Raw genomic sequence first — 25,887 nt, forward strand, 5'->3', positions numbered from 1 at the left:
CTTTTTTCTGTTGAATTTTACAAGGGTGTCTGAATGTCTGGTGCTGTAAATGGGATTTCCTCATTAGTCATCAGCAGATCCTGAACTGTATGAAGGTTATTTTATTTGAAGATTTTGGCAATTTTCATTATGCTTCATTTCCAGCTTTTGATTATGAAGTTTCTTGTTAGGATTTTGCTCTGGACTGGAGCAGTTCTTAACTGGAGATGGGAAGTCACTGAAAATAAGTCTTGGGGAAAAAAATGTCATCCCTGCCATCTCTCCTTATGCAAGTCTGAGATTCTTTCACTTTCTATCACCAACGTTTTCTCATCATCGACTTTTTGTCTGTTTTTTTTTTACGAGCATGCTCGTTTTCTGTTGTACTTTAAATCTTGGATTTTGCATGCTGGCATTCCTTAGAATCCAGTCTTTTCTGAAAGTTTCCAGTTTATTTTCCCGTTACTACCACTGTAACCTGAACTTTCTTATGCTAAAGATGATCTCTTGAACCTTTTTGCTTTCCTTTTCCAAAACTTGCCCTCATCACATTCAGCTGCTGCTTGTGGATTCTCCCTCCTTGCAGACTGAAATCATTGTCTTTGGCCAATAGATTACAAGCCTTCTGCAGATGATCCTTTGACAGAGAGCAGAACTTTTGAGGTAAAATTGGACCTCAGTGCATCCATCTTAGCTATTCTTCCTAGAAATGTCCCACTGAAGTCCTACATTAGTTAGTTTACCTCTGCCTCAGGTACAGTTTTCTTTGGATTTGCAGGTAAGGCCTTTGAGATATTTTGCAGCTATTCTGTGGTGCCGTGTGTTGCTCTAAAGGAGCTGGAATGAACCTAAGGCTGGGACACCTCTTATGGCATCAGAGCTGTTAGGTTTCTTTACTGTCTTTGGCTCCAATCCAGAACAAGCTGAAGTCAATGGAAAGATTTGAATGGCACTCCCATCTGAGTAAATCAATTGTGCATAAATGCAGAAGTAGCATATGAAAATTGTTCTTATACTGACTCTTGTTTTTGAATGTCTTTTTTCACTCATATCAATACTTCTGAAATGAAGTGTTTTTTCCTACACTGAAATGTTAGTGATTCTTACGGAAGCCTCAAGTTACTCCGAATATATGTTAGTGAGCTTATATCATGGCTATTTAAATCTCAGAGAATGTATCTTTGTAACAGAGCTGTTTCATTTTTATGTTTTCTGTTTCAAAAACTTTGATCTGCTTCTACCCAATGAAATTAAAATAGTTTATTCGTTTCTGCTGTACTGATGTTGCTTACTTCTTTAAGTATTATCCTCATTTCTCTAATTCTTATTGTTTCTGAGAAGCCTTATTCATCAATCTGAAATAGATCTCAGGGCAGCTGGAAAAATCTCTTCCCTGAATATATACACAGAGCAAGTATGAAGGGCCCATGCTTACATGTTTAGATTACTATCTATAAATGTTCAGATGACCTATGTGTTTATACTTGTGAATGGAAAAATGTATTAAACCTTTTCAGAAGAGACACTGTGGTTCTAGAACCTTATAGCAGCCTTTAGACTTGTATTCATAAATATATGCATATGGCTTTTTGCTATTTAAGTAGCCTTGGAGTGTCTGATGTCAGCTACTTCCCCTAAATGAAATACTTAGGACATGTAACACTTGGTTTGGAGCCAACTGGCTTTGGTTTGTTTCCTTTCTAAATGCTTTCATTCACAAGTGAGCAAAACAACTCTCATGCTGTGAAAAGGAACCTAGAAATACATTGTGAACACAACTTTACACAAAATATGGACATCTTTTCAATTTTTAATAAACTTCAGTGAGAATTTGATCCAGCTTCCAATAAATTCTGTGGAAAGATTTCTTTTGACTTCAGAAAGATTTTGACTAGAACCATATTTGCCAACCACAGCACTGCGGGGAGTGGCATGAGCAGCAGGGATGGAAAGAATCACTGCTTTTTGTCCAGTCCTCTGTCACTGGGAAGAACCTGATTGCCACCAGAGATGAGGGATTTCTAACAAGATGAGCTTCAGCGCTCTGAGGCAGCAGCCGTTGCAAGGGAGTGACCATTGAGGAATCCAGGCCTGCAATGAAATAAATTTCTTTGCCATTACTTTCTCTAAGGAGGCAAGCAAAGTTAAAAGCATAGGATCCAAAGGCTCGTGCAAATGGCTGTTGAAAGAACAAATGATCTGGAGAAAAAATTAGTTGGAAGTTGAACTCTTTGAAGAGTTTAAGGTTGAGTATCTGGGAAGGCATAATCTGATTCCCTGGAGACATAGAGCTATCTGCTTAGAGTGTAAATATAAGGGAAAGTGTCAGGACTAGGGGTATATGTTGGCTAGCAGTGAGACTAAATTTCCACTGCAAAATATGCATATAAATATGACAAAAGCAGTATCTTGGTTCACTGGACTCTTAAGTCTTCTTAGAACGAGATCCTGAGGTCGCTTCTGATAAGTATTATGAAGATGTCTCAGCAGTGTCTGTGTGGGGTGGATTAGCCCTGGCTGGGTGCCAGGTGCCCACAAAGTCATAATATCACTCCCCCTCCTAAACTGGACAGGGGAGAGAGAAATATAAGAAGAGATTTGTGAGTCAAGACAAGGACAGGGAGATGGCTCAGCAATTAGTGTCATGGGCAAACAGACTCAACTTGGGAAGAAAAGGGTTTGATTTATTAAATTAAGAAAAAGAACTTACTTGTTTATTTGGTGGTTCTAAAAATGACCAAATTATGGAGCAGTTAAAATGTAACTATGTATTTTGTCACTTATTTCCCAGAAAATTCACAGGACAAATGTAACTTAGGTGAAAAGTGCTGAAATAAAATATTTCAGCTAAAGATCTTTCTAACTTAAAAAATGGTTATAAAATTCAATTCTCTTCTTTCTTTTTTAATAGGGTGGAAAGAAGTCGTACAGTGGGCCATGTGGGGGCCGTGACTGCAGTGCTGGATGTAAATGTTTTCCAGAGAAGGGTGCACGGGTAAGTTTGTTTTCACTAATACAACTAGTCCTTGTATCTCTTACCAATCTTTTGAGACATAAATAAATAAATAAACCTCAAGTTAATATATATAATTATCTCTAATAACCTCATGAAACAAGAGAAATGTTGAAGACCAGCTGCATTTCAAGATTTCAAAAGCTGTTCTAAAGGTTTACAAATTGCTAATTTTGCCATGAGTCTTCAATGAAATCTCATTTCTTTATGTGGTCTGAGATTTAGTTCAAAAAAGTTGGATGTTTTTTAAGTAGATTAGAACAATTGAAAAAAATCAAAGTAGTGTAAGCTCCCAGTGCAGATTTTGTCCAGCCCTTACTGTAATAGCTTCTGTTTGTTTCTGGGAAGTGTTTTTGACTTTGGTATTTGTTTGTGAAGGAATAATAAGTCTGAGTGAACTTAAGTATTTGCCTTTGAGAAAGTCTTTTGTTTAGCAAAAGTCTCTCTCTGAAGTCTTCATTTGAAGCAACCAAATGTTTAAGCAAGCTTTCTGCAAAAATCTTTAATTTCTTTTAATTGTATGAACAGACTGTAACTTTCATGTTAATGCAGCTGGTTTTTTCCTGTCTTAGAGTAATGCAGAGCTGCTGACTTGATCCTGTATTCAATTACAGTGTTAATTTTTTTGTCCAGACACCTTCTACTTAGTATTTTCTCTTAAAGGATCTAAAGTATTTTAGCATATACCAAAATGAGTCTTAACCTCATTGAGATTTTGCTTAAAGGGATGACAAGAGGAAAGAGCTGTATCGTAAGTACTTGAGGAATTAACTTGAAAGGGCTTAAGGAGAAGTGAAATAATACTAGTTGTCTTGTTTAATAAAGCCATTCTTTTTGCTGAAATCATATTTCCTCTGAGGGAAAACAGAAGAAATTAGGTCATTTATATGCTAGCAATCCTGATTGTTTTTCCTGTGTATTTCAGTGACCCGGTATGAGGAAATTCGAGGCATCACTTTCTAGGACTGAACTTTAGAAAAATGTTGCTATTTAGAAATGATTGTCAGCATGGGCTTAAATGTTTCCCTAATTGCAGGCAGACTTCAGCATGAAGTCTTAATTGGTAACTGATGATGTGTTTGCTCTGCAAGTATAAAAAAAAATCTTTCAAGTCATCCCATGGCAGCATGAAAGCATGTCTAAACAAAGAAGTAGAAGAACTTTGCAAGGAGGTTCTCAACATAACCTAGAATATGAGCTGAAGGCAATTGCTCAACACCTTTTGTGATTTGATACAGTAAGGGACAGACCTAGTTTGGTTCTGGAACACAATATCCTGTAAATGCTTTGACCTTTAGATAGCAATGAGCATCATTCTTCTGTCTCTTTACATTCCCGAGGTTCAGCTTGATTGTTTGAACTGGCCGCAACAGTGTTGACCTTGCAGTTTGAGCTCTTGGCATCTCTTTTGTTAAGATGTCACAAAGATTTTAGGCTGTTTTCATTGCTGACCTGAGAACTCATTTGGCTTTTAGCTGGTTTCTTACGTGACCTCTATTGGTAGGCATTTTCAGTCCTTCAAACATGTGTTCTATCCTACCAAGACCTGTCCATGGGGTAAACTGTCTGATAGAAGTGGTAATCTTTCCCTTTTACAACACTATTTCCATCAAACCATACTGAGTCCTGATGACACCTTCTTGGACATCTGCAGGCAGCTACTGGAATCCTGCCATGCCAAAGGATAAGGAGGTGACTGGCTGAACTGGGAAAGGGGATGGTGTGATTATATATCCTACAACACAGCTTGTTTCTTGGAGGAGACTGTACAGCCTGAAGCTAATTCCTTGGCTTCCTGCCTAGCTTCTCCTCCATTGCTGCAAAACCTTTAAGTTCAAAACAGGCAAGTGGGAGATTTGCCAATGCCTTGAGTCCATACTTTGTTTAAAAAAATATTTCTTCTGTCAATTTTGCACTATTAACCAGGTCAGAATAAAGCTAAGCTTTCTTTTTAAAAGAAAGAAATAGCTAAAAAGCACAAGGAAAATGACAGTAAGCTGATGGCTCAATAAAAATAATGTTGGCAGTGTCCTTAAATGTCCTCCTCCCTGGGTGCACTCCTGATCAGATCAAGCTGTGATTAGCTTATTTCTGACTAGATACTTAAAAAAAAATTACTTAGATAATAAAATGTCAGAAGTACTTAAGACCTACTGCCTGACCAGTAGAAGATATTTCTAGAAATGGGATGTAGGCATGTAGAACCTCCATATCCCCATGTTCTTGTTTTTGCTATAGAGTGTTAGTGCATGTGCAAGATATTAAAAAAACCCAAACAACTATAACTTTAAGACATTGCTTGGTAGAAGACTAATCTCTGTAAAGCAAGTCAGCTCTTTACAAAATAGGTTGTGCATCTTTTTAGAAGGAAAAGTGGTATGGTGTTAGTCTAGCAGCCACTTAAAGAATTCTTCTAGGAGAGTGGTAAGGCACATTTCCTACAAGAGCAATATTTTATTTCTGATAGTTGTCCCAATGGCTGGCATTATCTCCAAAAAGCCATGATGCTAGCTGGTACCCATTTTTGGTTGTTTGGTGCAGTTTAATATGATCCCATTTACTGTGAAGCCTGCACAAGAAGAAAACTGTTGTGTAAGCATCCTTCATCTTAGCCATTGATTCAGAATTCATCCTTGCATCTAATGATAGTGAAAACCTGGGCTCTGTGTAATTCAGTGGCAAAACTGCTGGGCCACATTGCAGCTTTATCTTTTTATGAGTTCCTGTAAGGATTCATGGGTAACAATCCACTGATTTCTGCAGAAGTCCAGTTCTTAGTGGAGAAGTGTACCTTCAATGAAAGGCCGCAGCTGGGACCTTTTCAGGAGGTTTTCTCAGAGGTCAAATGAAAGATTAAACTGAGTTTGTGACTCTTATTACTCAAACATACAAGAAGTTAGTGAAGTTTGCATGTGATGTGACAGTTTAAGAGTAAATATAATAGCAGGAGAAGCCCACCAAACTGATTTCATCCAATTATAAACCTGTGAATTTTGCATATGGCTATGTTCCCCTAACTGCATTTAGAATTTATACTGACTTAAATATGAAGTCTAACATAATGTTGTGCAAAGAAAACACCAGGTAATATCGTAAGAGATTATGAGAGCCCCTACCTACAGCTGGAGTCTATAGGTGAGTGTGTGGGACTTCTAAATCTCTGTGTCCCTCCAGTTCTTCTGGCCAGCTAAGATATCAGCTATCAAACTAGTGTAAGGTGATTTTCAAAGGAAATGTGATAGTGTAGATACCCAAATGTACCCTCATGACTGCAGTCTTTTTGGGAAGGGAGACAGCTTGAGCACAAACTTACATACAGTCCTCTTTCAGACCAACAAGTGCTAGATGGAAAAAAAACCCCTTTAAACTATGAAGCATGAGAGGGAAGGTGGGAAGAGCAATTGTATTAAATTATAATATGAGGAAGTGAATGTAAATTGTGACGCTAGTCTCTATCTAGTGAAGGACTGGGTTTCAAATGTGCATAGTTCCAACGGGAGTGATTTACAGCTAGAACGTTTTGGAGACCGTCAGAAGAAATTACTATATTTAAAAGTTTTTCACTCCCCTTTCTCACTGATGCACAGTTTATGGGCAGGGATTGTGCCCTCTGAAAATTTCCTGCTGTATTGATGACTATCTTGCTAAGAAACACATGGCAAGTCAGTGGTAACCAGGAGAGCGTTTCCCCTATTTGCAGAGTTTAAAGAAGCACTAAATAGTAGATGCCTGCATCTTTTCTTCTTTGCAGCTCATTTTGCATTTGTTTGCGATAGTGCTGGCTTTTTTGTTTTCATATACTGTCATCTACTTTCAAACACTCACAAAGATAAACTAGCAGACACAGTCCTTGTTGCATGTGTATCTTCTCCTGATGCCTGTTCACTTATCTTGGAATTTATAACAATATTAGGGCTTGTTTTAAGGTTTTTAACATGTGCTGGAGCTCTTCAGCTGATACCAGTATTTCATTTTTTTCACTCTAAGTCCTCTCCTCACCTCCACCAAAAAAAGAATTTTAAGGAAAAAACCACTTTGACATCGTTTCCAAAGCTTCACAAATTACTTGGCAGGAACTGTGTCTCAGACAGCTTTTACAGCTTAGAATTGCTCTAAATGGGAAGAACTTGATGTTAGCCATGATATTTCTTTTTTTTTTCCTGTGTTACAGGATCATGTCAAATTATGTGTATATTTCTTATGCATCATGTGTTCTTTAGGTCCTCTTAAAACAGGATGATATGATCAATTAGAAAACTATTAATGATGTTGTCGAACCTCTTTCTTGTCTCAGGAAAAATATGCATGGAGGCTATTTCTAGCAACTGGTGTAGTTGGAAAGGAGCATATCTGTAGAATGAGTCAGTTGATTCTGAGGATGTGATGGACACTTTACACTAAATTCAGTGTGGTCTCATGAACTGAAAGGACCACTGGAGTGCATCAGGTATGCCATGGAGCCCAACTCCTGACCTAGCCTCACTGAAAAAATCCTGTTATCCTCCCACAGTAAGAAGGATTGAGTAAGACTGAGAGATTGTGCTCAAGAGTGCAGTCGCTATCTGAATTAAAGGCTAGTGCACCCAGAGATACATGAGATTGCACAGGTTTTCTCTGAAGTTAATATGATAGCAAGTGTAGTGTAAATTATCTGTGGGCAATCAAAGAGTTTCTGATAGAATTACTGCAGATCAAACAAGCTAGAAAACATAGACAGAACCCCAGCATCCATGCACTGAATAGCATAACCAGAGGTCAGAACATTGGGTGATTTAATCTAATTGTTATCTAGCATAAACTAATGTCGCATTGGCAAGAGATCTTAGATTAACTTTTGTCTGGAAATAATCCCCCCAACTTAATACTGGCTGTACAAAGTACCTCTCTTGTGATAATTAGTTGAAGATTGTTTGACTCTTCTTTGTTATGACATGACAATAATTACAACTTGTATTTTTTATTAATGTTTACTGAATTCTGCATTGCCAGAGCCAGTGTCCTGTTTTTTAACTAAGTCTTCCTTTTCCTCCTGTTCCCTTTGCTGTTGCCAACATTAGCATCTTTTCAATCAGCTACCTTAGTTGTCACTCTTGATTTGTCTTACTGTCCAAGTTATAACCAATTTCTGATATTCTCTACAATAGCTTTAACTCTGTCTACACATCAACGATTCAAGTCACTTTCTTCTGGCTGCAGCAGAAAAATCTGTACTCTCCTTTCTGACTGATGTCTGGAAGTGTTGCTTGTAAATGGTTTCTGACCTGCTTTTGTGTTTCATCTCTGTGTCTTTTTACTATCTTTTAGTCATATCTGAAGATGAAAGATCTTGTACTTTTGCATATGTCTACCTCATGTAAAAGACTTCATCAGCCTCTCCAATTCCTCTCCTTTATTCATCCTTCTTTATATACCAGGTGATTGTATGATATCTTAGGTCGAACTCTAAGTTGGACTAACTGCAGTGTAACTGAAGGTGCACAGCAACTTAGGAAGGCTGACAGGCTGCTGTCTACCAAGCCTTCTCAGCACTAGTAATCTGCCAGGAACCAGATCTTTCTCCTCCAAATGTGAATATGAGAGCTATACTTTGTTTTAAATCATTTTGATGTGTTTCAGTTTTGACAATATTGCAGTATTTTCACCCTTAGTAAATACTGGTCATGGAATATATGTAAATGATGTCTAATTCTTGTTCAAATCCCCTTCTGGTTAAACAAATAAAATGCCATCATTTCAATTGAGAAGAGGATTGTCTATAACACTGAAAACGTTGACCATCTGTTCACTGTCATTAAGTTTTGGCAATATTTTGAGAGAAAATGAGGTAATAGTTAAGTCAAACAACTTATGTGCCAGCTGCTTTTTTAACAACTGCCAAGATTTTTTTTTTCTTTTAACTTATAAAACGAACTTTGCCAAATGTGGAGTTAAGCAATTATTGTACGTGTCTTCCTGATCCAACCTAAATACACTGAACCTAACCCTCTGATGAGAACCACACCATATACTAACTAAACCAACATAAATAAAAGAGATCTCGCTGCATTTGAATGTATCCCTTATGCAATGGATATCAAGACCAAACCTGTTCATATGTACAGTTTTACATCATCTCACATACTCTCAAGTACATTTGTGAAGAGTTCTTGAGAGGACAGTCACCTGTTTTATCTTACTGACAGAGTAGAATTCAGCAGTGAACAACTGTATTTACACAGGCAAACCAAGGAGTCCCTGGTAGCAAATCATCTTTCTGTGATTTGTTTTGCAGTTTGGATGAAAAAGATGTCTGCACTAAATGAGGCTTAATATATTCTAGGAAACACATCCCTCCAAGAAGATTTCCATAGCTTTGGAAACTAAGCAGGAGCTGTAGCACTGCTGTTTCGCTGGGATGGTGACTGAGGTGACTCTATGACCTGAAACTGTTTCTAAATCTGCCTGCAAGGGCAGCCTGTTTTGTAGTTGCAGTGGGGACTTGTGTTTACTTTAGAAATCAACCAGAACATGGGTCCTCAAACTGCACTCCATAGAGCACTTCCAGATGGCTTGGAAAAGCCCAGCAAAGAGGTAACTGTCACTGTTCAAGTAATTGTGCTTCATGTGAATTGTAACCCAGGACTTAAAAGTCTATCCAGTATTTTGGGAGCAAATGGAGCGTTTAAAAAGCTGCTTGCTGAATCTTGAAATGCTGTGAGTTGTCTTAGCTTTAGAAGATGTTATGTAGTCTCACTCTACCAAATGTATGTCTTTTCCATGTCACTTTTCTAGCCTGAAAAAGGTTTTTTGTTTTCTCAAATTGAACTTCTCAAAAGTGATGTTACTGATATGAATTTAAGCTGACTGCTGGAAGTCATATAGTCAGCTGGTGGCAAAACCAGATTCCTCTGCCATGTGCTGTGATACATCCTCCTCATTTGAAGACACAGTAAAGCATGATTCTCTCTGTTCTGATGCTGGCATTGTGAGCTGAGGGTGCAGACTTGTTACCCTGGGAATAGATACTTTATGATTTCTTGCTTACACGGCTGCACAGCTAATATTGACAATCCGGGTAGATACCGTTACCCTTGAAGCTGATACCATCACTCCCACCAACTTCATTTTATGTATGTAGACAGATGGGAAGATGGGACCAAACTAGCCTTCTTCTTTCCCCTTTGGAGCCTTGCTACAACTGGCCTTCTGTTCTAGCTCCGTGTCTGTGGCACCTTCTAAAAACCAAAAAATTACAAGTTGTGCTACAGATTTGATCCATATGGAAAAAAACAGGGAATTCAGCAACAGTTTCTTCATAACCCCCTCTGCTTCCTAAATACTGGAAAGTAAAAACATCCCCCTATCCAAATTCTTTCTATATACAAATTGTGAAGTCTTTCTTGGCTATAGAATGGCGTGTTTGATGAATCCATGGTGTTTTACTTGCCATATAACTCCTTAGAACAGAATTAACATCAACCCTTCCGTTTCTCTTGTTCGTTTGCTTATTCACGGTAGGTGAAGAGTTGTTAATGTTCTTAACATCTTTTTCTGTCAGCCACTTCACCTTGCAGTCAGAAGACAACTAAGAATTCCTGTAGAAAGATAAATTCCCTGTGTCCTGCCCAGGACAGGAAAAGCAAATGTTGACGTGAATTCTTGGAACGTTCTTTCATCACATTCCGTATGGGATACACCACCTAGACTGTGTCTTAGGAGCCTTTTTCTCCAGGTTAAGTTCTATTTAATACCTTTCTTTCTTTGTACCTCTCTCCACTCACCTCATCCCAAAACTTGCCCATCTTCTAATTAGGTGTGATTGTTTCAAAATATTCTTGGTACTATTATGTTTTTAAGCTTCTTAAAATCAGAAGAGTTGCCCTCTGGAGAAAGAAGAGTCTTTTTAAAAGAGTTTCCGTTGGCAGTAAGTGAAAGACATGACAGAGATTTTCAGTGTGATCTCTTGAGTAAGTCAGCCTCTTGGAAACACAAGGATCACAGAACCAATCTATGAGCAAGGCCCATTTCTAGGAGATTTGGCTGACAGTCAGGTTAGGAGCCAATTCATGAGCCAGGAAAACAGCCGACAGCAGGGATTACTACAAAGCAAACTTAATTAGGCAACAGATAGGCAGGAAGTACGCCAGTCATGGAGCCTGCAGCCAGAAAAAGCGCACAATGAAGACGGTTAACCAGGCAAAACTGTGTTTGTAGTGGTAAAAGGCTGTAGTGCCAATTAGGTGGAAGTAAAGCCAAGTGTGTGGGTTCTCCAGGCTACCTGTCAATCCCCCTTTTCTGGAGAAAATGTGCAGTGTTTTTGGTGTAAATTGTAGCTTCTCCTGATTGGAAATTATAGATTTCAGAAGAGACCATCCAGACATTTCTCAACTTTCCATGGTAAACTTATCTCAAAATAGAAAAGGACATGTCCATCTATAGCAAAAACATAGCAGAACCAGTTTCTGTGGAGTAACTGGAGATTAATGCTTCTTTTTGGCTCTGCTATATACTACCTCTGTGTCTTTAATGGAAATAAACAAGTGTTCTCTGAGTTTGGAAAAGATAAAACAGGAAGAAAAGGTTCAAGAAGAAAAGCGGATCTGAATCACAATGCCATGTGTGCATTATTGGCGCAAAAAAGTTTATTTCAAAATTAGTTTGCATTTCTTAGAATCACCTGTAAGATTCTGGAGATAAAGAAAGAAGAGTATTGGCTTTCCCCTCAACCTGATCCTGCAAAAACAGGAGAAAAAACTGAGATGTTTGGTAATCTCCTTTTAGGCTGTTGATTATGGACATTTTAATTGTTGCTCAAAATAAGTAATAAATCCATTAGATAGAAAAAGCATATTTTTACAGCTATCTCACGATTTTATGGGTGATACATTTCGTACTCTTTGACCTACTGTGGAATTACCAACATAGAAAACTTGGAGGAAGGGTGTGTACTGCAACAAGAAAGGACATTCGTCAGTCGTAACAGGTATCTCATCCAGTTATTTGTTTTAGAAAAAGCAGCATTTTAGTAGTCTGAAAAGTAGTTCATATACAAATGTTGCTATCAATAATGGATGATTTTGAAAGATTTTCTAAAATTTATTTTTAAAGCAGAGTGATGCCAAAAGTAATAATAATAAACCAAAACTCAATGTAATTTTTAAATGTATGGTTTTAATTCATAATAAATACAGCACAAATGATGCACAGTTTTGAAAGACTAATTCAGAGAAACCAGTGATTTCTTTTTAAGGTTTTTGTACTTTTTTTAAAATGATCAAAGAAAGTCCTCTAATAAAATGACACAGTGTGTGCTAAATTCTCAGTGTGCAGTTATTGAAGAATTTTGTAGTACCTCTTGTCAGTATGAAGGGTGATGCAATTCTGCACTTAATTTTGTCTTTCAAGTTTGATAAAACTGTTATAAGACAGATATATTAGATTTGTGTTCATATCCTCACATTCTGCTGGAACAATATAGCAGAACTTGTTTTGCTGTTTAGTTAAGTTGTGTCCTGTCCACCTGCTCCTGAAGCTGATGTATGTATTAGCACAGTAGCAAACCCACTTCAACACCAAATTTGTTCTGCTCACATCTCTATTGCCTGACCAGCAACCTCTGCCTGCTTGTGTGTCTGGGTATTTCCATTTCAAGTTCCAGAAGTACAACCAAAATTTCCAAATGTGAAAAACAAAAACCCAACAACCCACCAAATGCATCAGCCAGGATATTCTTGCCAAAACTATATGTGCTGCAAACTGCTATGCTTAGAGAGTAGATGTTGGTGTAAAATCTACAAGCAAGCTCTCAGAGTTCACACACAGAAGCCATGCTCTGCAAGGCACTCCCTGTATAGCGTATTTTTAGACTAAACCCATGCGTTGGACATAATGAATGTAGGTCATAGAGCTAAAGAAGTATCTTGGATTTAGGTGTCCTATTCCTCTACAGTTGCAAGATTCATAAATAATCCTCTTCAACAGAGGATTGGCCTGTTTGGGGTTTTGTTTGTTGATAATGAGTTTATTATTTGAATTAGCTTGAAACCCTAACTGCAGTGGTGGCTCTCTTGGATTGATGAACAGTGACATCACTCTCAAAAGTGCAGAAGTTGTAGCTTATATACTCTGACAGATACTTCCTGGGATATGTACAGCATAGTAGCTCCTGATTATTTGGAGTGGTGCAGTAATGCTTACCCTCAGCCTTTCCTGTGAATCACAGCGCATGCTTGTCAGTAGTGTTTTCATTGGATACGCTGTTTAATGTAGCTGCACAAGTACATTGAGGACTGCTTGTTGCAAATCACACTTTGTGAACATCTGGAATGTAAATCAGGATATTCTTAAATGAGAAATATAGATAATGGGTATTTTCCAGTAAATGTTTAAACAATGTTCTTTTTTGTGAAGCTTGTTTTCTCTTAATACTTACCCACCATGTTGGCTATTCTGAATATCTACATGATGTTGTTGTGGCATTCCTTTTATTGTGATGACTAATGACTGAGGATCCCAGCTGAGCTGGGGGAAGTCCTGCAGTGCAAGGCAGTTACACATATACCATAGGACACAGTTGGTACCCTGTGAGAATTACTTCAGATACATGTTTTCTCAAGTTTTAGTTAAGAAATTTTGTACTTACTGAATTGTACTGTTAGGGAGGTAGGTTACTTAAGATCTTTTGGAATAAACCACAAAAACAGTTAACACTCCGTAACTCTGGAAGTAGTTAATTAATTCTTCTGGAATATATTTTCTTGCTAAACTTCCAGACATGCAAAATAGAAGATAGCAGAAGAGATTGTTCTGTCTCATTTTAATTAGCACATGTTGTCCTAAGAGTACAAAATGTTTTTGGAGGATTTTAACCTTTGGAATATCCCTAACAGTGGAAATATAGCCCAGCCTGTCTCTCGGCAAATTCAAAATAAATAAATAAAGTCTGCATGAAAAATCAAGGCAGCAGGTGGTCATTCCCTGTATAACTCCAGCTGCACTTGAGCTGTAAATCCAAAAGCATTACAAAACCAGCAACAGGACACCCAGTGGTTCCTTGTGGGCTTGGATCAGTGTTCCTGGGACATTAAAGGAAATTTTCCTGAGATTTAATGTTTTCTCTTGAAACAATAAATGACATAAGTGTTATCTCCAGACTTTTTCCAGAGCAGTGAAGTAATTAAACTTCACTTGTTTTTCTAACATCAGGACTAAAACCTGAACTAATCTATTCTAACCATTCCCTTCTTTTTTTATCAGCTGGAATGTGTGCTAACTCCTGAGAACATTTGGGTGAATAATAGTTCTGCTTCCAGTGGCTTTATTTTGTGCATTGGGTGACAAAATGCAGTCAGGGTTTCCTTCACGGCATTAATGTAGCAGCTGGGTTCTGTATTACTTTTTCTTGCATGAGTACATGTCAGGTGTACCACATTTTAGATATCTTTAGTTTTATTTCGTTTGACAAGACAGTATCTGCTGTGAATGCTGAAGAGGAAAGCTGTGTTCCACGGGGGGTATTGAGGGATTTCCCATCAGCTGTAAGGAACCAGAGTTTTAATTTTCAAACCTTTAAAGCAGATTGCCTTTAGACTTCTAAGAATGACTGCTCAGACAACCATTTATGTGGGCTATTTTATGGGGATTTTTGCGTAAGGGGAGCAGTTTCAAGAGAAATGCCTCCCAATAAGTTTTTCTTCATGCTTGTTTAAAAGAAGCTGTGTGAATGCTACATTTAGTGTAGCTATATGCATTTCTGTAAATCCAGACTCCTTCTCCTTTGCAAAACTTAAGACTGAATTTATTTTACGAATGATAATTGTGACCATGACAGGTAGCTGTGGCGTTTCAGAGCAGTGTCCATCATAGTTTCATGAGTTCCAGTGCTGCACATTACCTTCAGAGGAGGTTTCAGGAACAGCTCTGCACTGAAAACACACACATACGAGTTTCTGATGTTGAACTTTTCATCACTTCAAAGAGGTGAAGATTTTCTTTTCAGCAGATGGACAAACAGCAATGGGCAGGGAAAAGGAAGGAACATTGGGGTTTTTTTCCCCTTTCTTAGTGTATCACAGTGTAATTTACCCTGCAGAAAAGAAGCAAGCTATGTGTCCCTCGAGGGTGGTGAAGCTTGAATGGTCCATCTTGTGCAATAGGCTTCTTTGAAACCTCCAGATATATGATCGCTTTCAGACCTCCTCTTTGAGCAGCATAATCCTGCTATGTTCCCAGGCTGTGACTTGCGATGCCACATCAGGAGAAGCCACATCAGGAGAAGCATTTAAAAGTGGTTCCCTTGCCCTTGCAAAATGGGTTTGGGATTTCTATTGTTATTTTGTAAAATGTCTTAATGACTTCTGAGCGATTGTGGTGTTTGTTGTTCTGGTTCACTGATGTTTCAATGTTTAAAGGCCTGCAGAGAAAAATGCAGTTTACACAGTCTTTATTTTTTTTTCTCCCATCTTATACTTTTACAGTAAGTTTTTTTTTTTTCCCTTGTGCATCTCTTGGCACAAGGGAAATCAAAGTGGGAGTATGTTTCATTTAAAAAAACCTATCCTTGTTAAATAATCCTGCACTTAATTAAATGTCCTCTGTTTTAACTGGACATAAAACCAAATAACTGTGACAAATAAAAATAAAGATTCTTAAGGTATACTAACTTACCTCTGACAAGAGCCATCTGGCATATACATAATTAATCTTTTTTCACTTATGCTTTACTAACAAGGTCAGCATTTGGTTTGCATTTCCTCTTTGTACTTTGGGATTACTAATGAGTAAAACCTAATAGTTTAAAAATATTTGACTTGAAGTCTAAAATCCTGTTTGTAGGAATTTTTTAATTGCTTTTTTGTTATATATTGGAAAGTGTATATGGTGCAAGTGGCTTCTGCCTGCTAAGTATGTGAGCACAAACAAGTATCATAGTTCTGTATTTGATGATTGTGAAGACACTGAAAACTATTTCTGCATTGTTAATAGGACAGCTCCAATTATTATCTTGGTAGCCAGCTATGTTAATAGGGGTTGCTTTCAGTGCTTTAGACTTTGGCCATAGAATTCTTAGACCATTGGGAAAAAGTTACCTTGTAAAAGGCATTTCATGTTGCTGTGACTGTTTCCATTTCCATTTATTGCCAATCTCAGCTGTTTATCCTGGGGCTGTCTCGATTGTCTTCGGGAACATAGGTCAGAGACTACCCAAGGCAGCAGTGTGACTTAGCACACCTATGGTAAGGTCACCATGAATACAGGTTACCCATGAGTCCCATTAGTGTTCGTTTTCCGCAAGCCATTTCTATTAGAGAGGACCTGCAACTGCTTCTATTTCCCGCTCCAGTTAGGCTATGTAACTGCAAGGAGAGTTAAGTTTTGTGGTTTAAGCAAGAAACTTGGCCCTGTCCCTTCCAGGTTGCATGGGAGTGAGCGTGGCATTTTTCTTTGATGTGTACCCAAACTTACCAAAAGTCTGTAGACTACAGATAGGCAGGCATGTGCATCTGCCTGCTTGGATGCCAGCTGAGAGTGGGCTTCAAATCACATCTACACTCAAAGTACAGTGTTGATTTGTGTTATATGTTTGCCACTCAAGATGGCAGAATACATGGATGGAGTTAGCTCAGAGAAGAGCCTCATCCTGTTTGAGGCTAGAAATTCTGTTAATAAACAAGGAGCTGCAGTTGCTGATAATTGTATAATTTATGCTTCTGTCCTGACTTTACAAACTAAATTGACTCATGGGCACACATTGGCTTTTTAAGTGACAAATGGCTATCCCCAGGAGACTGACTAGCCCTGTTCAAGATGCATGTCAGTGCAAATAATTTACTTTCTCCCTGTCCTACTTGTTATTTCTTAAAATAATCCCTGGGGTATTAAATTTAAGTTGATTCACTTCAACAAAGAGTTTAAATAATTTCTCACATGCTTATGTGTGGAAATGTTGGTCTAAGAATAGATGTAAAGTAAACTGTGAACAGGAGAGTTATGAGACGTTTATGCTTTAATGGGATTTGTAGCTGGTTTTCCATTCCTTCAACAGATCAGCAATCGAGATATCTCCTGTAAAGAAGCTGCTTCTCTTCAGTATTTGATTAGTTCAGGAGCCCTGTGGCCAATGTGGTTTTACTATATTACTGTTTCTGACATGAAAATTTGCATGTGAAAAAGCTCAGACAGAATTACTGCCTTTTTATCCTGTCACAAGGCCCCACAAAAATGTTCTGATTTTATAGGAGATTAATAGATTTAATAAAAGAGATTGGAAATGTATTGCCACCTGCCTTTCTGTGGTCTCTTCCTGAAGGAAAATAACATGAGAATGAGAAGTTTCTTCTAGGAGGAAACAGTACATTTTTAATACCTCAAAGTTATTGACTGCTCTTGGTACCATCTGAATTGTCTTTAGCAAATGCTTGTTGTGACTTGAGGCTGAGATTTTTTAGAACCTTCTAAGAAGTGTTCTGAAATTGAATGAATTGAATTCCTTTTTCTTAATAATAATGGGATTTGGATCTCTAAATATCAGTGGTCTTCTGCTAACCTGTTGTGAGAGGTGTAGTTATTTCATTTCTTCTGATGCAGGAGTGACCAGGAAGTGCGCCTTGTACCAGTCACCTCTGGGGAGTGGGGTAGGATTCATCACTTGTGTATTCTGAAGGGATCTCCCAGTTGATTGTCCCAGCCAATTCAGTGTGTGCTGTTACCCTGGATCCTTTTTATTTCCTTCCCTATGGCACTGAAGACAATAGACTCTGTGGTCATCACTTGTGCAAAAAGAGGAACTGGTCATTCAACTGAATGGCATTGAGTCAACACCAACAGCTGAATACAACCAGGTTGCACAGGGGAAACTTTCCAACACTGCTGCTAAGGTATAGTGCACTCAGACTTGGGTACTGATGTGAAAGTCTCTAGGTATGTGAATGCTCAGCATTGTAAAAAACAAGAACTGTGAGGAGACATTCAAACTTGCAACATAAATACAAAGAGAGACCAGGGGAGAAGGAAGATAAAATGGCCTGCTTTTCCTACCATTGCTTGCATCAATATTAGTTGCAAATCCAGTAATAGAACTGACAGCCTCGCTGAAGACACAGAAACATTGCAGGATATGGTCTTTGGAACAAACTTTTCTTCACACAGTTTGTGAACATATTTGATATAATTAGTTTTAAGAAATCTGATTTGCAGGTCCTTGTTTGAAGTGGCTGGTGAGGGAGTCCTTCAGCAAGCAGAATATTGTGAGTGTGGTAGCATCTGTTTTGTATGGGAATACATGAGGCACAACAGCATCTTCTCTTGGTGTCTGATTTTTTAAACTCAGGTAATTTTCCCCTTTTCCAGTAGAAAAGAGTATGTTGCACAGGAAACTTCTCAAGAGCCTTCAGGAAAAGGTCTTGTCAGGTGAGGGCTACAAAATTGGACCTTATCCACATATGCTCTTCAGAGCAAATCTTCCTTTTGTTCCTATACATTATGTTATTGGTGAAATACATCAGCAAATGTTTACAGTGAAGGGAAGTTTGTACTAACACTGTGTCATGCAACTAATCTGTTTATGTTATAAATGGGGAACACTAACTCAGCTCCATTTTTTTATCCAGATGCACGCATCTTATTAAATATTTATATATGGACTAGACTGTTTACTTTGCACCTCTTAGTGGAGTTGTATTGGGAAGATCCAGAACACCTGGGTTTTAGTAAGGTCTTAAGGAAAGTTTGCTTCAACTTTCCAAATTAAAGAGTAAGAGCTCACTGAATTACCAAGTGTATGACAGGAGGTTTTAAATGGAGAAGAATCCGGTCTAGAAGTACTTTTCTAAAACTATGGTTATCAAAATGCTAATGAATGCCAGATCTTGTTTTCATTCCGATTCTACTGCATTCTTACACTTCTCAGATAGAGAAGCATCAAAAATATTAGAGAGTTTCCCCTGGTTTAGCTTTGTTGGAGGCCTGTTCTTTCAATAGTGGAAACCAGTTGCTATCATTAAGTCACTTGGCCGACTTCAGTAATGCTACTCTAGATTTATGTAAAACAAGTAAATGAGTGGGGTCCTGGACCATAGCGTTACAGGTGTGCTGGCTATGTAAAGTATCATTTTCTTAAGAGAGACTGTAGATCGAGCCTTCTTTTCCATCTTTCAGCATATGTAATCTGGTATCTAGAAGCAGACACTAGTGTGAGAACAGTTTAATTGACTAGGCAGAAAGCAGAAAGAAAGCCTGAATTTATTTTGCAGATGACAATCTCGTTTCGTGGTGTTGAAACACTGATTGTCGGTATGTTTAACACTTGTATCACTGAGGAAACTGGCAAAAAACTTAATGTTCACGAAGCTCCAAAAGTGTGAGTGAAAAGCATAACTGATTTGTAGAAGAAAAGCTATAGCTATTAAAAATGAAAGCTAGTTATCTATGTGTAGCCTTGCGAGGTTGTACATTATCTTAGACTAGGAAGCACTAGTTTTAAGCCATTGCCGGTGGGGTTTTTTGTGTGCTCTTTAATCGTCTGTACAACACTGGAAGCACTGCTGCTGTCCAGTCCTTTTGCAAATCTAGCAAGAGCTTGTCTGATCAGCACTCACCTCCAGCAAATATCTGCTCACTTCACCATGAGATGTGAACATAAAGGAATGTTAACTGTTTCTCTTGAGTGCAGTGGCCTGGGGTCTTAAGCAGCTTTGCATATAAATGGCCTCTGAACAAATTTACACATGTTTCTGAGATCTAGTGCCCTTTGCTTGCTCCTAAATGCCACTGCATATCAGAAACTCCCTACTCTAATTCTTTCTAAGCACAACTAGCTATTCAAGTTACAAACTTTGGAGGGTTTCCAAAACCAGAGGAAGCACCACTTGCTTGTCAGAACTAGTAGGGTTTACACCTTTTTGCTAAACATATAGCATTTGGTCTGACTTTAGCTTTAAGGAGTTAATGTTCTAACCACCATATTCTGAGACCAAAGAAGCCTTATTCTTGCAAGATGAAGAACTAATGTAGTGTAATTGTGACTAATAACGTGCTTTGGCTTTTTTTTCTGGTGAGTCTTTCTGAGCTAATGCTTCCTATGTTTAAATTAATTTCCAAATATTTTGCACAAGTTTTGGAAGCAAACAAAACTTACAGCTCCAGGTACCTACTCTTCAAATCTGCTTTGTCCCTGTATTTGTTTGGGTGGGATTTGAAAGTGGTATGTGCTGTATAAAATTTGCATTGCAGTCTAAACAAAAAGTATATTTACAAATTGTCTGAGTTGTTTAATTTCTATGCTTCTTGCCATGCAAAGCACTGTTTGAGATACTATACTTTCAATACATCAGTGTAAAAATATCATCATTTCCTAATACTTTTCTGTTGAAACCCAACCATAAAATTTAACTGTGGAAAAGATTTGTTTACATCAATTGCTTTTTACTTGCTTATCACTTGATTACTTTTTCCTTGCATTGAACTTGCATACTACGACAGAGATTTCTTACGCTATCTCTGCAGAAGAATCAAATTATTCCAGTAAATTAGAAATATATTTGTCCTGGAACCGCTATATTAACGTGGGAAGTAAAATACTCTTTCCAGCAGAATTGGAAGACACTGTCCAAATGGTTCACATTTTAAAAGAAGCTTTTTTGCAAAGACTCTAGTTTCTTTGGTCTCATTATTGTTTTCAATATTTATGGTAGGCCAGAGCCTGGGGCCTCAGTTACAGATCAGGGTCAGTTGTACTTTATATAAACAACAAAAAAAGCCCTGCAACAAAGAACTTTTCTTCTAAGCATTAAACTTACGATTTTTGGAGAGAAGTACACAGCTGGGACAAAACCATGGACCGGTCCCAAGCTGTAGCTGGACACAAGGGCCAATCTGGATTTTCATCCATCTGCTTCCAACTGCGGGGCATTTGGACTTAGCGTTCACTGCAGATGTAATAGGGATGTTTAAACATCCACGTAATGGATCTACAGTCTAAAGTGAAACGATTCTTAGTATATACACAAACGATGTTGAAGGGTTAGATGCTCTAGGTCCATCAGCCAGAAAAGATACCTAAGAAAATGTTGGTACAGTCTAATCCAGCCAGGCACCTAAGTTTAAGTGACCTCTACCCTGGAGCTGACTCTAGGCTTGATGGAGAGTGAGACAGCATATAACTGTCCATAAATGACCAGGTAAACGTGATCTCAGAGCATGCAGGCTCTCAACAGAATTAAGGAGCCATAAAAACACAACAAGAAGCTCTTTCTAGTCATCAGAGCATGAATCAAGTTTTAGCATTCTTTTGTTTAATTTAAAGAAAGATAGATCACTAATTTCCCCCTTATTGGATGGCTGAATGTATGTAGATCACATCACTGAGATAGCCTTACAGTCAGTGGTGCAAGATATCTTCAAAATAGTATTACCCCTCTCAGCATGGGTATGTTAAGTGCTAAATACAGGTGGGAATCTTGTCTCTCTTGTTTTCTTGCAAGGTTGCTGGACTTGGAGATAACTGAAAAAAGCCTTTGAAGCTGCTGATTGGTGTTAATGATTAGCTGTTTTTTTAACAAATACAGTATGAACTGTTAACACTAGAGTGATGCAGTGACAGAAAAGAGCCTGCTATCAAACTTAGTAATACTGATTCAATACTGGTACATCATGATCTGAAGACTAGAAGTAGTCCCAGATTTCTTTCTACTTACTCTTGCACCCAGTAACATGTAGACATGGAAAATGTATTTTTCCTTCTTTTTTTTTAAAATCTATTTGTCAGCAAAGTTCCTGGATGGTTAAATTTTACTTCCCTAGGATAAAATAGCTGTTATTCCAGTTGATGTTTAAGAGCTTGGTATTTCTTATCATTATCTTCTTTCTTTTATTTTTCAAATTCATAGAATCACAGAACGGTAGGTTTTGGAAGGGACCTTTAATGATCATCTAGTCCAACCCTCCTGCCTAAGCAGGTCCACCTAGATTCCTAAATTCTTTTTCCTTTATTATGCTTTTAAGCCTTGATGCATTAGCCTTCCTCAGTGACACGATTCCTCTCAGGCTTTGTTCTGCAGATGCTTGCCAGTGGCAGATTTAAGACAACATTTCTGCTGATGCTGATTCAGATAAGCAAAGATCAGCTGTGTTGGCAAGAGCAATGACAGTGAAAGAGTGATGCATACTGGGTCTGATTCTTCTGACATCAGTGTTGTACTTCACTGAAATCATTATTTGTATTGATATTAGTGAGAAGACTGGAGTCTCCATATGATCTAAAACTCCATAGAAGTGAATGTTTCTTCAGAGATATAGATATAGAGAATGCATTAACTCATACTCACTGTTTGCTGTCCTTGCAAGCTAAAAGATAGGCCATTAGAAGTACCTGTGTGGATTATGAGCAATGTAATCTAGTGTCTGAAGGAAGCTGGTGTGTATGTGTGTGGCTGAGGGCACAGCTTATTGCACACTGTGAAAATACAGCATGGTGTGAGGCTTTAAAAAAAATATCCTGGGGACAAACATTGCTGTAGATAGCTGTGGTTTAACTGAAATTGGAATCACTTCATGAACAAGGGAAATACAAAGCCAGTTTGTAGCAGTGATCAATAGACGATTCTTTTTTCTCTATTCATTTAAAGTATGCTTTGCTTATTTTTCTCAAACAGCAGTCTGATGATTGTTCCCTAGCTGATGGCTCTAGGGAAAGGGCTTAGAGTAGTTTGTATAGCTCAACAGTGGCTGCTCTGGCTGCAAAAGGAGCACTGGCAGCAACTTCCAAAGAGTCCTGCTGAGTCTGTGCAGACCAAATCCATTTCCAGTGCTTGTCCTCCCAGGTTTTCTAGGGGGTTGCAATTTTTTTATGAGCTGCTAGGAGGCTATTTGCAGATCTGAGGCAGTCTGGGTTCCTCTGAAATGACTTGTCATCATGTTGGCTTGTAGTAACCCTGCTCTTTGATGTAATTGGAGGATGCTGAACCAAAGCATCACTGTATTGGGGTGTACTAGTCCCCATTAGGTATGTTTTGTTAGCAGAGTTTGCTGTCTGCAACAAACCCATAAACATGAGTAGGCTGTGGACTTGGTACCTCTCAGGCCTTAGATACTTCCTGTCATTCACTGAGCTTCAAGTGAGTGCAAAATACAAGGAACGCAATATTATCTTTCAGACCACCATCAACAAAACTGATAAACTCTGGAAAATGTCAGTATTTGCTATTTGAAATGAAGAATATGCATGCAAAAAGAAGAAAAGTAGACAAGGTGGTAACATTTACTACCTTTTTCCTTTTTTTTTTTTTTAAACTACTTTGTTAAATGAGCTGTCTCTTTCTACAGACTTCTGCTGATTTCCATCATTATAGTGTACTGACTACAGTAACTTTCAAACTACTGAACTTCTAAAGAGACTGAGCCACAGCTTGGAGATGCCAGACATCTTTAAGTTACAACTTCCAGTTGTAAAGACCACTCTGTCCTGCCTAGATTATGGACTCTAAACACTTCTGATTTTTCAAGTGAGAAGCAATGTGACTTTTGCATGTACATATGGATAAAAAATATTCAATGTCCTCGAGGTGTTTAAATTTATGCTGATATTTCAAGCCCTTTTTTCTTGGTTTGTGGGGTTTTTTTTAATTCTTAAGCATACTGGAAACAATCAGAAGCAATTCCAACTTTGATTAGCAGCTAACTTAAAACAACTGATGAGTTACCATACCCTTCCCTTTGGCTTGTTGGTATGTTTGCTTAACTGCAGGATACATTCCTAACCCTTACACATTTCAGTTCTGCTTGGTTACAGTGAAGACTCTTATCTAGCTTGTGGTCTGTCAGAACAGGGAATATTTTTTTTATTTTAAGAGGGAAGAAGCTGCTGAGCTGCTTTTGAAATAGTGGGCTGGTTATTGTCTGTCTAAAGCTCCCTAGACCTGTGTGCAGGACAGCACCAGTCAGGTTATCCTGTCATCATATACAGATCGCTGATTATCACACACCAGTGTTTGTGATCTTCTGCAGCACCGCTTCCTTCTGCCTCTCATCAAGGCCCAATGAGCACAGACCGTGACAGGTAAAATCTTCTTCCAGACCTCAGATGCTCCCATACAAAGAGCCATGCTTAATCCCTGGCCTAGTGTGTAATTTAGTAATCTGCATGGTCATGAATTCCGGGGATATATGGGCAGGAAGCGCAGAGCAGTGTGGGTAGCAGGGCAGGCCTACAGAGTCATTTAAGCCTTTGTTGTATTGTGTAGCAGGGGATTTTGGGGACAATGAGACCTGTCTGTCAAAGATTAAGCAGACTGGAAGTGTAGTTTATACCAACAAATGAATGAAGCTTTTTGGAGTGTTAATACAGCCACGTAGTAAATGTCCAAGGACTTAAACATACAATTTATGTGATGACAAGCAACATTGGAATTAATCATTTATTCTATATACCTTAGCCAGTGGGAATGCAAGTAGGTGAAGAGTTCATTTCCGTCCTTATCGTGATCAATATACAACACTTAGTAGGAGAAATGAAAAATCCTCTGTTTTTTTTCTCATCCTGAATAGAGTTTGCAGTTATTTTTACTGATTGCAGCTTATTCTCTGTACTGCCAAGTAAACTAGCCACTGACCAACTGGTGCTTCGTGTTATCAGTCACTGCAGTAAATTTCTGCCTGGACCTGCTCTGCTTAAGCCTCTAGAGATAACTGGAATCTTGTCAAATGTTATGTTTGTAGATTTGCAGGCCTCTACTACCCTCCACTCCTTCTGCTTTGGTCTATATATTTCTAAGCAATGTGTAGATGAGAATTCACAGGCCAAATTTTTTCCCTTTAAAGTGAGTTGTTTATATGTTTGCAAAATTCCCCTCAGCTCTGCTGTGTAACAGGTCTCCGGGAAGAGTTTTTGTTCTAAGTCTGCTATCTTGAATGAGCAAATGGTTCTCATCTGAGTTTTAAATCTTGACTAATATTATCTGTTCCAACAGATAATTTTGTTTTTAGCAGAGCCCTGTGCAAGAAAAGCTGCTCAGACCTTTCTCAAGTGCCAGGAACATGCTGGGAAGGCTATGGGAGGCAAAATGTAGGGGAAACTGCTTGCAGAGAATCTATTGTTCACCACTGACCCCTTACTGGACAAATCTGTGAATGGCCTACTTTCACGGCCTGCCTTCTAACTAGAAGCATCCTTTGGGGCTAAATGACCTTAGTGGATAATGAGAACTTTTGCTGTGTTTTTCTGTTATAAACAGAATGTTTAGCATGTGAACATGGTCTGGTGACTAAAATGGATATTTTTTAAAATGTATCTGTGGTTTTTTGTGGTTCGGGGTTTTTTTTCCTTTTCTTTTCTAAAAAAGGCTACTTTATTCACTAGATGAATAATGTAATACACTGTATGGTAATAGGGCTTAGAGGTAGCTCCATGCTGCATTGATCAGATGCCAGTTTCAGGTTTGGTTTCAGATTTACTCGGTACTAAGTACTAAAATTTGGTTGTAATAGTACAAACACTGGAAATTTGACAGGAGAATCAGAAAGAGCAAAGGAAAAAAAAACAAGATTGTTTTTCTGAAACATTGCTCTACTTGTGGCAATTTCAGGATACGCATTTTCTGTGTAACAGTGAAATTCAATAGAAAAGTGGATGTTCCAGTATGATAAAAGTGAGCCAAAAAAGAAGTCTGAAGATCACGGTCCAGAGTAAGTTAGGCTATGACTTGGACTGCAAAGTAAGTTAGAAGAAGGGTTCAATTTTAAATTCAGCTATCTCAGCATCTTACAGGCTTGTTCTCTCAGGAACTTGAGACAAATTGTGAGAAACTCCTGATTGGGTACAGGCATTTAAATTTGCTATGCAACCTGATCTAGGTGACCCTGCTTCTGCAGGGGGGTTGGACTAGATGATCTCTAAAGGTCCCTTTCAACCCCTACCATTCTAT

General features: G+C 38.3%; 1 protein-coding gene across 1 annotated transcript in view; it reads left to right on the top strand.

The window, feature by feature from the left end:
* The window catches only part of COL4A6 (collagen type IV alpha 6 chain), a 119,599-nt gene that overhangs the window by 36,640 nt on the left and 57,072 nt on the right, over positions 1–25,887 (top strand). The window contains exon 3 of the mRNA XM_062006404.1: positions 2,891–2,974. Within this exon, the coding sequence (XP_061862388.1) occupies positions 2,891–2,974 (84 nt within the window). The remainder of the gene's footprint in view (positions 1–2,890; positions 2,975–25,887) is intronic.

This window comes from Colius striatus, chromosome 13 (genome assembly GCF_028858725.1).
Source record: "Colius striatus isolate bColStr4 chromosome 13, bColStr4.1.hap1, whole genome shotgun sequence".
NCBI classification, from domain to species: domain Eukaryota; kingdom Metazoa; phylum Chordata; class Aves; order Coliiformes; family Coliidae; genus Colius; species Colius striatus.